Source organism: Musca autumnalis, unplaced genomic scaffold, assembly GCF_047663935.1.
Source record: "Musca autumnalis isolate F117 unplaced genomic scaffold, ASM4766393v1 scaffold_3, whole genome shotgun sequence".
In the NCBI taxonomy this organism is placed as follows: Eukaryota; Metazoa; Arthropoda; class Insecta; order Diptera; family Muscidae; genus Musca; species Musca autumnalis.
Window position 1 is genome coordinate 140,614,560 of NW_027411866.1, and position 13,704 is coordinate 140,628,263.

The window sequence follows — 13,704 nt, forward strand, 5'->3', positions numbered from 1 at the left end:
TAAAAAAATGTGAAAAGCTGTGAAAATTTCGTAATTTTTTCCTGGGTTGTACCATTTTTGCGATACATAAGTAAAAGTAGAGAAATTGCAGTCATGACATTGTTTCATATGGAGACGATACAGTCAGTGAATTTTCCTAATCTGAACATCTATATCTCAAAAATGGTAAAACCTACGATAATATCATAAAATACAATTTTGTAGACAATTTTCACTACTACAACATTTTATTCCATTTTGATAGGGCGCGAAAACCTAAAAAAACCCCAAAAAATGTGAACTTTGACCGTGATTTATTTAAAAGGCGCTCAGGCGATTTTTTTATTCCCAGGTGTAAGCTCCTTTCATTTAATGTTGGTTCAAGAGCACCGCATCATGTTATATGCTGTTAACCGACCCAAACAAAAATACTCAACGAAGGCGATTTAAAAACTGACTGCAATATTTTCATTTATACATTTATCTGAGGATGTAGATTTCTTGAGGAGCTTGAAATTTTACCAGTGGGTCACTGTTGATGCAAATGTGCGAGATAAGGCCGGGTTTTAGAAAATTCGTCCTGGAACCACAAAAATAACAACAACAAAAATCCTTATATTTTGCTATTATATACCGTAAAAATATTATATACCGTAAATTATCACAAATAATTTAAAATTTTGTAGTTTACTTCTAGGCGCAGGTTTTATCGTATCATTTTATCGTAAACCACTAAATTATAAAACCACATTAGAAGTTTTTCTTCCGTTGCAACAGATGTCGCAATTGTATAGTATTAACGTAATGTAAGCAGTGAAAACCAACCGATCCAGATTTACGTGTCTGGAGTAATTTTGTTTTCACTTAACAGATGTCGCACAACAGATTTTCTTTTTTAAACAAAAAAAATATTACCAACGAATTTGGAAAATTTTGATTTTTAATTTAAGATTAAAACAAAATTTAGTTAAATAATGTTAAGTTTTTTACTGTTTAAAATATCATTAAGGCAATAAAATCAGAAATCGGCCAGAAATAACAACAACAAAAACTGTATGTACTTGATTTTTTGGCCTTGGTCTAAATGTTTGCAAATCAGTTAAAGTGCAATAAAATTGTGAATATTCCCACTATTTGTTTGCATTTAAGAATTTTTATGGCGTTCTTGGTATATAGAAATGTAGAGTCTATAACTTTTCGTCACTAAATAATTTAGGAAATCAATAATATACCACAAACCAGAATCAAATTTTGGTTTTGTAATTGAAAACGATTTTGGAATATGTGCGTTACGTGAAAAAGCCAGAAAAGCATTATGACGAAGGGATAGGAAAAACCACTGCTCTCCCCGTAAAATATAGGGAAACGAATTTTCTATAGAGAAGATTTCAAGCCCTTTAAAGTACTTTGATGACGTTATATTTTCTAATGAGACGAACATTATGTTGTATTATTACGAGGGGACCCAAAAAGTATGGCGCAACCATCTTACAACCCTGGAAAATAAAAATGTAATACATACTGAAAACTTCGGAGAACTGTAAGTTATGGTACTGGCGTAGACAAACGAAATGTATAGACAAATGATTACTTATGCTGTGCGCTGTCAACAGACTCAAACCAAAATACTGAATATTTTTCGAAGGCGATTATTGAGAAAATTGCAAGATTTTATTTTAAATTTTTATCCGAGGATGTAGATGCCGTCAAAAACTAACTTTATAGAATTGTATTTATTGTAGTTTTAATTGAGTTGTTCGATGTTAAGAACATTGTTTAGAGCATTACTTTGTCTATATGTACATTTAATTTGTCTATGGCAAAGGGTTGTATATGAAGCAATGGCTTTAGGTAAAATAAGTTTTCTGAGGTTTATTTGAAGATCTTCTACAACTTATTTAACGACAACGTCAAAATTGTGGAAAAACACCCTCCACTTATATGCGAAACTTAATAAAGATCAATGGGAAAAATACCAATAAAATATGACATTTCGAAATGTATTTTTTCATATAGTGTAAAGTATCCTTACCTATGTATATAACTTACATTTAAAATTAGTGTTCAGTTAGAAACAAATTTGTGTTTTGAATGATGGTTAATGAATGACTATAATATATTTGATTTCTAAGACGATCCGAAATCAAATTCGTTCGAATTACTACCAAACGCCTTTCGGTGTAGAAATTGGTTGTTCGACTGAAAACAAAAAACAAACAAAAATAACTCATATACAAACAAAACGTAACTCAGGTAGCAGTTTGAACACATTTGTATTCGTATCGTCTTAACGAAACTGTTCATACATCTCAGGTGGCAATAGCAATATTAAGCATCACAAGTAGTGCAATTGCAAAACGATTGAAAACCATACTATAAACCGGATTATGGCGGTCTTAAACTCGAGTGGTTTCCGTGCTGTATAAAGGGTTTGATTTTTATTTGTTTTGCAAGATGACCCACGGTGATATATAAAGTTGGGGAAGTTGGTGTTTTAATAAAAAAATGTGAATCTATGTTAACGTTATGTAATGTTGAAATTTCCACAAATTTTGCACGTTTTTACGTTCATTAGTAGGATTCTGTAACTCATTTTTGCTGTTATCGATAATTGTCGGTAAAATTAAAATGCTTATAATTTCGATAATTAACGAATTTCTTCGGTAAGTTAACGAAGAATAAAAAGTAGTCGCTAGCCTCTAGCGACACAAACAGTGATGTCAACTTTTCTCAATGTTTTTAGTCGTAATTTTGCTATTTAATTTTACCGATTTTTGCCGGTAACAGCAAAAATTAGTTACAGAATCCCACTACATGTTTGTGTAGCCTCAAATTACTCGACTTCGAAAATAATTAATACAGTTTTCTAAAAAATTAATTTATATTTTGTATATGATTAAATTCTTAATAATACTACACAAATATAAACAAAAATACATCATAAGACCTCTGCCCCCTATTAACTATTTGACAATGTGTCTGTCCGTGTACTCGATAATTTGTAATAATTAGTACAAATGTTAATTAGTACAAATTTTTTCGAAACATTTGTAGTTTGATATGAAGGACATAGGTTACTAATTTTTACAGTAAAACACAAAAATTCCACTTATATTAGTTGGTACCACATAGACACGCGGTTTCCTGTAGGGTTAATGTAGCGGAAGCGTCCATTTTTACGTTATAGACTCATTCAATCAATTTTGCTGCAAATTAAGTATAGTACACATTGGCAAGCAAAACTGACAGTCATCGAGATTTATTTCGTGAATATCAAAACCTAACTGAAATTTTTTTGTAATATCTAAATAACACCGTACATATTGTTTTAAAAGGTTGTTATTTGCCGGAAAATTGTCCTAAAAGTACGTTGGCTGTCATTTTTGATTGATAGTGTGTACTCCCCTTTAAGCGGGGTACACACGATCAGTTTTGACTGTCAGTTTTGCTCAAGTAATCGGTTGCTTGCCAGTGTGGCCGTTTATTTTTGTCAGTCATCATTCAACCACAAAATATTTTGTGGTTGCTGGATAGTTTGACATTTATCGATATTTCCGAAAAATCGACAGTCAAAACTGATCGTGTGTACCCCGCTTTAGAATATAGGGTTTTCGGAATATGTACAAAATATTTTCAATACACGTTGGTATAGCCCTCATTTAACCATACCGGCCGTTAGGATACATTTTCCTACGTATTTTGTTGTAATTTGGCATTTGTTGTTCTTTGTGTATAGAAAACCTCTGTGCGAAATATTAGCAACATAGGTTTAGGTTTTGAAGTATTTAAAAGTTTAAAGACAAAACTTTCAATCGACTTTGGTCCATCATCATACCATCAATTTTATACAGAATGTCTTACATTAAGTTCAGGTTGTCACTGCATTTCTATTTTTACCGTTTCGTTTGCGAGAGGATTCTTAGTATCACAGAAATCATCATTTGTAATGATTAGTAGATTAATTTTTTCAATTTCACTGTCGCTTTAAATTTCCACTTTTTTTGCATTTCTGATTTTAAGAGTAAAATATAACTGTGTTGTAAAATATTAAGAGTGATAGATTTGTGCATACCGTTTGTTCCTTACAAAAAATTATGAAACAAAAGTGCAACTTTTAAATGCATTTTTTAAGGCGTTGCGAGGGGTAAATTGCATTGGGTACTTATCTAACGAATTCAATAAAGTTCAATAAAATCGCAGAAGTAAAAAAGGTTTTAATTTGCGTACTTAATTTGGTACCTTTGGTTTTGTGTGAACAGATAGATTTCTAAACTGATATTTAGTATTGGTGTTGAGATAAAGTGGTGATTTTAAAATATAGTTCTGTAAGTTTAGAAATGGGGATCACTGGGGTTGTGTCAACAGACAGAACTAGAAGCAAACTCAATTTCTACAAACGGGTAGAGTTTTTCATAATTAGTGTTTTCGCGGTACGAATATTATTAAATGTTAATTAACATTAAAGTGCTGGTATTAACTTACAAAGAAATCATTTTTTTTTTGTGCCTTCAAAAAATACAATTCCATAAGATGCGAAGGGAAGGAGGGAGGGAGAGACATATTTGCTTACGATTGTAGACATTAATTTTTGGAGATAAGTCGATTTACGTCAAACTATATCGCGAACGAATCGATTTATGTAGTTCTTTTTGAAAACTACATACTTGATTTTTAGAAAAATATAAATAGTAACACTCTTAACTGTCGTAAGTAGCATTACTGGCTTTTATTTTGGTAAAAAAATGTTGTAAATGGGAAATGGAGACATTATATTCTGAATTTTGGTCAATTTATTTATTATACTGCTTTATACCATGGGGATTTTCCGCTAACGAAGTAGCGGGCATATGCTAGTATATATATATACCCAGCAAAATGTTCGATGCCAAAGATGACATTCAATCATGGGTGCAAGTGATCTAGCATGTCATCTTTTTAGCATCTTCATCGATGAATTTTATATGAGCGTGGACCCCAAAAGATGACGTTCTTTTCTGGATCCTAAGCATGTCATTTTAACCAATGCGTTGACATGTCATTTCCACCAATGCTTTGGCATGTCATTTCCACCAATGATTTGACATGTCATTTTCACCAATGCTTTGACACGTCATTTTCACCCATGCTTTGACATGTCATTTTAACCAATGCTTTGGCATGTCATTTTCACCAACCCCTTGGCATGAAATTTTCATGTCTTGTTTGGAAAATGGAAATGCTGTATTGAAATATGGTTTTCATGAAAAACAAAACTCTTTATTAATTCAAACGAATTCATGAAATAGCTACAATTAATTTATCAGTTTAGTTTTTCAAAAGTTTACATCCAAAATTGCAATGTAATCACCACCGCTGCAACGCAAAAGATTACTTCCTTCGTTCTCCGCAACTGATATTCTTTCATCTTACAAAAGGTTTTTTCAATTATCTTCCCATCACCAGTTCAGACTTCAACATGGACTCCAAATGCACTCCTTTAAGTATTTTTATTTCGTAAATTACTTTTATTTTATAATTTTGTTGTTTTATAACAACATTTTGGTAATTTATAATCTTTTGTTTAGTGACGGAAATATGTAGGGATCTACAACCCGGCTTGCTTTAGGGATCTCTAAGAACAAAATGTAACGAACGGGGAGGAGAGACTTTTTCTGGAAAATACCATTTATGCTTAATTAATTTATTTTTAATTGTTGCTTTCCAAAAGTCGTTTCTTCTTTATTTTCAGATTCTTGTTCCTTTTCGTTTCGGACTTTTTTTCAAATTCCAAGAAGCGAGATTTAATTGATTTCGTTCTATGTCAGATTTAGAACAGACAAGGGAACTTTTAAAATAGCAATGTGTGCAGTCCGATTCTATTTTTAGCTCGATGGTTGTGACTTCATATAATACCAATTGTTTAGAAGTTTTAGTTGTTTGATATGCAGGAAATGTAAGACAACATCACGGCGACAGTTCTAACAACTTTGGTCTGTTCCAGAAACTGCAAGAATCTACTTATTTTTACTACGATAACAATTTTTCCTTTATGTTATCGGAAAAAATAGTAAAAATTAGTAGATTTTTGCAGTACTGGAACATACCAAAATGAAAATAAACAGGTGTGTAAATAAAAACACAAACATGGATCGATGGAATGGGTACAAATGCTGATGAAAAGATCGGATCTTTCACGACTTCCTTTGCATTGGTTCAAATCCTAATGAAAAGATCGGATCTTTCACGACTTCCTTTGCATTGGTTCAAATCCTAATGAAAAGATCGGATCTTTCACGACTTCCTTTGAACCAATGCAAAAGATGACATGAAATCACGTCATCGCAAAGAACCCCTTCCGTCAAATTTTGCTGGGTATATATAAGCTTCGTTCCCGTACTTTTTAATGGTAAAACTCGTAAAAGAGAGAACGGCAAAAAATTTGTTCTCACACACACGTTTTTTGAAATAGTTTGGGAACGGAAAAATGGAAAATACGTCAAAAAAAAACTGGAACAAATGTCAAAGTCGGCGCATCAGCCAATCAGACGCCGGCAACCATGTTACTATTTTTTTACTCGCCCAAATTTGTCGTGTAAAAAGTGTTTAAAGAGAGCGTCAATCAGCGCCATTTTTGTTTAAAGAGAAGTGAACTTTTTACAACTTTTTTGTGTACGGGAACGCTTTTTCGAGTAAAATGTGTAAAAGTCGTAAAAATTGTAAAAACTTTTTAGTTCTGGAACACAGCTATATATATATATATATTTTTTTTTTTTTTGATCAAGATAAAATTCTGAGTCGATATATTCATGTCAGTCTGCCTCTCGAAATCAAGATACAGCTTAATTTTTAAAGATAGAGCTTTATAATTTGGTACAGAAGTTTTTATTATATCGGTCCAAACTTAGTTTTAAGAGGGCCATATCGGTCCACCTCTTAATTATTTGTGATGACGCATTCTTCTCTTTGGTAGCAGCAGGCGCTACTGATCATTCTATGGTTTCCTAGCTGGAGGCCTCTGAAAAAGTGCTTACCATCGTGGTGAGAATTAGTGCCTCCAGAATCTTTGCCAGGCTTCAGTAGCGATAGGCTGAGGACACTTGTTAAATACTCAAGTCCGGCTTGATGTTCCGTGTGAGCCCAACGAATATGCAAATTATATCAAGACTTTCATCCACCACGGACAGATTTTTGGTCTGCACGAATAGTCTGTATGTTGTAATAATAGCAGCGTAAACTAAGTCTAGTCTTATCATACGTGGTTACATAGCACCGTTATTGTCAGGAGAACTTTGCCTGGATAAAAAAAAAACTGCAGAGAAATTAATCCTACGGCTTAAGGTCCTAAGAACTGATTTCTAATCTTAAAAAAAATGTGGTAATAGTGAATACTTTGTATGTACATACACACTTACATATATTTCTGGCAAAAGTAATTACAAATTAAATACCTATTTGAGGTAAATCTGTCATCAAGTGGTGTCTGAAGTAATAGATAAGACTTTATCGCATTTATCGATTTGACTTCACAGTATTGTGGAGCTTTTTCAAAAACTATGCAACGAGAAGTGAAACCAATTTGTTGTAATTAAAATATCTGTAAAAAAAGGTATAAAAACCGTCAGCAATCGAAAGAAATTGTTTCAGTACTTACCTTCACTTCCAAGTAGATTTGTGCAATTGTAATTGGTTACAATGAAACTCTCAAGCGTAGCATTAGTTTTGACTGTCTGTCTAATGGTTTTTGCCGTAAGAAAATTAAAATGTTAAATCCTTAATGCAAATAATAATTGTTTATATTTTTGGTTTGTCTACACCAGGTAAATGTTAACGGCAAATCTGTTGATGCAAGTGCCATTGGTTCTGGTGCAGTTCCAAATACATCTTCTGAAAGGCCGCAGACAACACAAACAACTGCTGTTCCAAATACATCTTCTGAAGGCCCACGGACAACACAAACCACAGCTGTTCCAAACACATCTTCTGAAAGGCCGCAAACAACACAAACCACAAAAACTACCGAATCGTCTGAAACCCCTGAGAGTACTGGAGCAACCGAAACAACTTCAGCCCATGAAAGTACAGAAACCACTGAAGTAACAGAAACCCCAGATAGCACTGCAGCTCCTGAAAGCACTGCAGCTCCTGAAAGCACTGAAGCTCCTGAGAGCACTGAAGCTCCTGACAGCACAGCCGCTCCTGAGGGCACTGAAGCTCCTGTAACCACAGATCTACCAGAATCCGACGATAAACCTGCACTAAGTACTGATGAAGCTCACCAATTTATTGACCATTTAATGAAAGTTGTGGCAGATATTGTCAATTCTTTGGTAAGATTTCCTTACAGTACCGTTCTTCTCTAAATGTGAAATTATAAAGTTATACTATTATTTCAGGTTGATGCAGTCTACGAAAACAACAAACATTTACCACCAAATGCCCAGGACGTACCTTTGCCACCACATTTCAATGACAGACCCAAACCAGCTTTCCCTCGCCCAGTTGGGGCATAATGTGCTTTGATAAAAACTTTTAAGTCATGAAAATTTAATGTGTTAATCTCAGGGTTTATTCAAAAATGTTCTCAGAATTTAAAAAAAATGCTATTGAAAAAATAAATTGGGATATTGTGCATTAACAACAAGTTTTAATTTTAATTTGTTTATATGCGGTACCTGGGCTACGAGTTTCAAAACATTAAAAAAAATAACAATAAAGCAGGCCTGGGCACATAAATACATACATACATCTTTTGAGATTGTGTTCCTTTGAAAATACAAACATTTCCCTTAGTTTCCCAACATAGCATTTTGTGTAATTTTATTCAACACAGATAAACCTACAGTAAGGATGCATATTAAATATTTCCCTTATCGGATGCCGTTTAGATCATTACACATGCATTTTAAAACTCTTTTGTAATATTATCTCAAGTTGTATTAGAATTTTGGCTTGTCTTTTGCCATAGCTAGGATGTTTTCTATTACTTTAAGTAAAATTTTTGGGAGTTTTCAATTTTTTTTTTTTTTGAATTTTTGGTCCCAAGCTGCGACAAAAATCGAAAAATCGATATCAGCAAATCTCTGCGACAATTCAGCAAATTGTCTCTAAAACTATCATATTTTAATATTCCAGCACTGTTTTTGTAATTTATAGCGGTATTTTACAAAACAGAAGAAGTTGACATTTACGTATGATCTATTAAAAACTTTAAAAACATCAGGTAGGTTGAGACTTCTTACAAGGCAAGTAACCCAAAATTGAAAGGATGAAATTAATTTTTTCGAAATGGAAGTTTAAGTACAAGCAAGAGCGTATCCTTTTTTCTTGACCACTGCGTAAATCAATTATCTATCACCTAACCTTATCAGGTCAGCTAAAATGTTGTACAATACTTAAAATTGGGGGGGCATGGTTGTTTAGGGGCTGTAGTAAAACGTGGACCTATGTCCACAACTATTGGCGGAGAAGTATTTTGATCACTATGGACCGTTAATGCTAAATTGCACCCAATTTAGAGAGAAAATGTAAATAAAAATAAACATTTTGAATGGAAGGTACCAGAATAACGGGATTGATACGAACTATATCCGACTTAATTACTAATTTCATTTAATTCATATTTGAATTCAAGAACATTTTATGTCCACATTAATTTAGAAGAATCAAATTTTGGTGTCATTAAATCTGGTGTAGTGTTTTAGGTCCTGTTTTATATACAGCAGATATACCCATGAGAGGTGAGACTATGATTGCTACTTATGCAGATGATACTGCCGTTCATGCTATTAACGATGACCCTTCTTCAGCTACTGACTTACTCCAAACGCATCTGAATGATATCGAAGAATGGTTCAATAACTGGAATATTGGAGTCAATATCGAAAAATCTGTGCATGTTACATTCTCATTAGGGAATGGAGATTGTCCTTCTCCAGAATTGAATGGGCTTACCATTTCTTCTGCGGATTGTGTTAAATATCTCGGTCTGCACCTTGATAACAAACCTAACTGGCTGCATTTTTGGAAATTCGAACTAGAACTGTACTAAAAGGTACTAAATATGGTACCCTTTGTATTAGGCAAACGCGAAGAGCTAGAATTCTGAAATTTGGAATGAGGTTCACTGATGGAGAGTTAGAAAGGTGTACCAAATGGTTTTTGGAAATTCGAACTATAAGTGTACGAAAAGTACTAAAAGTTACTAAATTTAGTACTATTTGGTATTACGTGAACGGATAGAGCTAAAATCTTGAAAATTGGAATGAAAATCAAGGTTTAAAGGATGAGTTGATATAAGGAGGTGGTACTAAATGGTACTAAATTTGGTACAATTTGAATTTGGGCGAACTGATAAAGTTGGAATTCTGAAATTTGGAATTACTATTACTGTTGGAGCGTAGGTTTGAGATATGGAGGAATTTTTCGAAATTCGTACACATGGGTACGAAAGGTACTAAATAGTACCAAATAAGGTACAATTTGGATTTGGGGGAACGGATGGAGCTGGAATCCTGAAATTTAGAATTAGGATTACAGTCGGATAGAAGTATTTTGGAAATTCATACTTTTGGGTACGAAAAGTACTAAATGGTACCAAATTTGGTACAATATGAATTTAAGTGATCGGATAGAGCTGGAATAGTGAAATTTGGAATTAAGATTACTATTGGAATGTGGGATTGGGATACTTTTGGAAATTCGTACTTATGGCAACGAAAAGTACTAAATGGTACCAAATTGGATTTGGGTGATCAGATACATTTGGAATCCTGAAATTCGAAATTAAGATTACTTTTGGAGTGCTGGATAGAGGTAGGTTTGGAAATTCGGACCTATGGGAACAAAAAGTACTAAATGATACTAAATTTGGTACAATTTGGATTACGGTAATCTGATGCAGCTGTAATTCTGAAATTTGGAATTAAAATTACTGTTGGCGTGTAGGATTGATAAAGTTTTGGAAATTTTTAGTTATGGGTAGGAAAAGTACTAAATTTGGTACAATTTAGATTTCAATGATGGGATACATTTGGAATCGTGAAATTCGGAATTAAAATTGCTGTTGGAGTATTGATAGAGGTAGGTTTGGAACTTCGTACTTTGGATATGAATAGTACTAAATGGTACCAAATTTGGATTTGAGTTATTGGATGCATCTGGAATTCTGAAATTCGGAATTAAGCTTATTATTTGAACATAGCACTGAGGTAGTTTTGAACATTTTTACTTATGTGTACGAAAAGTACTAAATGGTACCAAATCTGCTACAATTTGGATTTGGGTGAACGGATATAGCTGGAATCCCGAGATTCGAAACAAGGATTACTGTTGGTAAGTAGGATTGATGAAGTTTTTGAAATTTTTAGTTAAGGGTACGATAAGTACTAAATGGTACCAAATTTTAATTTATGTGATCGGATACATTTGGAATCTTGGGCTTAAATCTAGTTTAGTAAAAACTCTCCGATTTTTTCGAAATTTTTTCCATAGGTAGTTATTTTTACGCTGATTACGGGAATGTAAAATTTTCTTGGGGGACGGACCCGGTTACCCGGTTATTCGACCCGAAAGTCCGGGTACCCGGTACCCGATAGACCCGGTTCTACTGAACCGATTCTTACAAAATGGGTATCGTTGGAAAGCTTATAAAAATACCTATCCAACAAGTGGTCATATGAAGGGGTTCAGAAGTTATAACCAAAATACCTCTTTTTGGACCCGGGGTTTTCCATAAAACCCTCAAAAAGTCGTAAAAGGGCCCATTATGGGTGCTCAATTAATTCACGTAATTTTATAGCTCATACTTCAACCTTTCCAAAATGGTACCATTTGTTATAATACCTTCACTGGGTCCAGAGATATTGACCTTAGAATGAGAGAAAAATTTTAAATTTAGAAGAAAATGTTGTTCCATTCCCTAGATTTGAACCTGTCCATAGGAGAAAGTTTTAAATCCCCGGCCGAAGGCCGGCTACTTAGAGAAAATTTATAATTTAAAAGAAACTGTTGTTCCCATTCCCTAGATTTGAACCTGTCCATAGGAGAAAGTCTTAAATCGCCGGCCGAAGGCCGGCTACTTAGAGAACATTTATAATTTAAAAGAAAATGTTGTTCCCATTCCCTAGATTTGAACCTGTCCATAGGAGAAAGTCTTAAATCCCCGGCCGAAGGCCGGCTACTTAGAAAAAAATTTACTTAAAAAAAGTGATGAATTTAGAAAAACTCTGGACCCAGTGAAGGTATTATAACAAATGGCACCATTTTGGAAAGGTTGAAGTATGAGCTATAAAATTACGTGAATTAATTGAGCACCCATAATGGGCCCTTTTTCGACTTTTTGAGGGTTTTATGGAAAAACCCGGGTCCAAAAAGAGGTATTTTGGTTATAACTTCTGAACCCCTGGAGATAACCCCATCATATGACCACTTGTTGGATAGGTACATAAGCTTTCCAACGATACCCATTTTGTAAGAATCGGTTCAGTAGAACCGGGTCTATCGGGTACCGGGTACCCGGACTTTCGGGTCGAATAACAGGGTAACCGGGTCCGTCCCCCAAGAAAATTTTATATTCCCGTAATCAGCGTAAAAATACCTACCTCTGGAAAAAATTTCAAAAAAATCGGAGAGTTTTTACTAAACTAGATTTGTTCCGAATCTTGAAATTCGGAATTACGATTACTGTTGGACTGTTGAAAGAGGAAGGTTTGGAAATTCGTACTTTGGATACGAAAAGTACTAAATGGTATCGAATTTGGTTCAATTTGGATTACGGTGATCGGATGCAACTGTAATCCTGAAATTTGGAATTAAGATTACTGTTGGAGTGTAGAATTGAGGTAGTTGTAGAAATTCGTCCTCATGGGTACGAAAGTACTAAATGGTACCAAATTTGGTACAATTTGGATTTGGGTGAACGGATATACCTGAAATTCCGAGATTTGGAATAAGGAGTACTATTGGAGTGTAGGACTGATAAAGTTTTGGAAATTTTTAGTTATGGGTAGGAAAAGTACTAAATAGTACTAAATTTAGTACAATTTGTATTTCAGTGATAGGATACATTTGGAATCGTGAAATTCGGAGTTAAAATTGATGTTGGAGTGTTGATAGAGGTAGGTTTAGAAATTCGTACTATGGATACGAATATTACTAAATGGTACCAAATTTGGATTTGAATTATTGGATATATCTGGAATCCTGAAATTCGGAATTAAGCTTATTGTTTGAACATAGCACTGAAGTAGTTTTGAAAATTTGTACTTATGGGTACGAAAAGTACTAAATGGTACTAAATTTGGTACAATTTGAATTTCGGTGATTTGATGTAGCTGCCATCCTCAAGTTTGGAATTAAAATCCCTGTTGAATTGTAGGATTGATAAAATTTTGGAAATTTTTAGTTATGGGTAGGAAAAGTACTAAATAGTACTAAATTTGGTACAATTTGGATTTGAGCGAACGGTTAGAGTTGGAATCAGGAAATTTGGAATTAAAATTACTGTTTTAGTGTAGGATTGAGGTATGGAAGTAGTTTCTGAAATTCGTACTTATGAGTACGAAAAGTACTAAATTTGGTACAATTTGGAATTGAGCGAACGGCTAGAGCTGGAATTAAGATTACTGTTGGGGTGTAGGATTGAGGACGTTTTGAAAATTCGTACTTATATGTACGAAAACTACTAAACGGTACTAAATTTGGTACAACTTGGATTTGAAAGAACGGGTAGAGCTGGAATCATGAAAT

The 13,704-nt window shown here is 33.8% G+C and overlaps 1 protein-coding gene across 1 annotated transcript; it reads left to right on the forward strand.

Annotated features, from left to right (window-relative positions):
• The first annotated feature begins 7,566 nt into the window (after positions 1-7,566).
• On the forward strand, positions 7,567-8,599 carry LOC141400156 (uncharacterized). Its single transcript, XM_073979605.1, has 3 exons — positions 7,567-7,704; positions 7,776-8,285; positions 8,352-8,599. The coding sequence occupies exons 1-3, from the start codon at positions 7,651-7,653 to the stop codon at positions 8,466-8,468; spliced, it is 681 nt and encodes a 226-aa protein (XP_073835706.1). The 5' UTR covers positions 7,567-7,650; the 3' UTR covers positions 8,469-8,599.
• Positions 8,600-13,704: the final 5,105 nt, after the last annotated feature.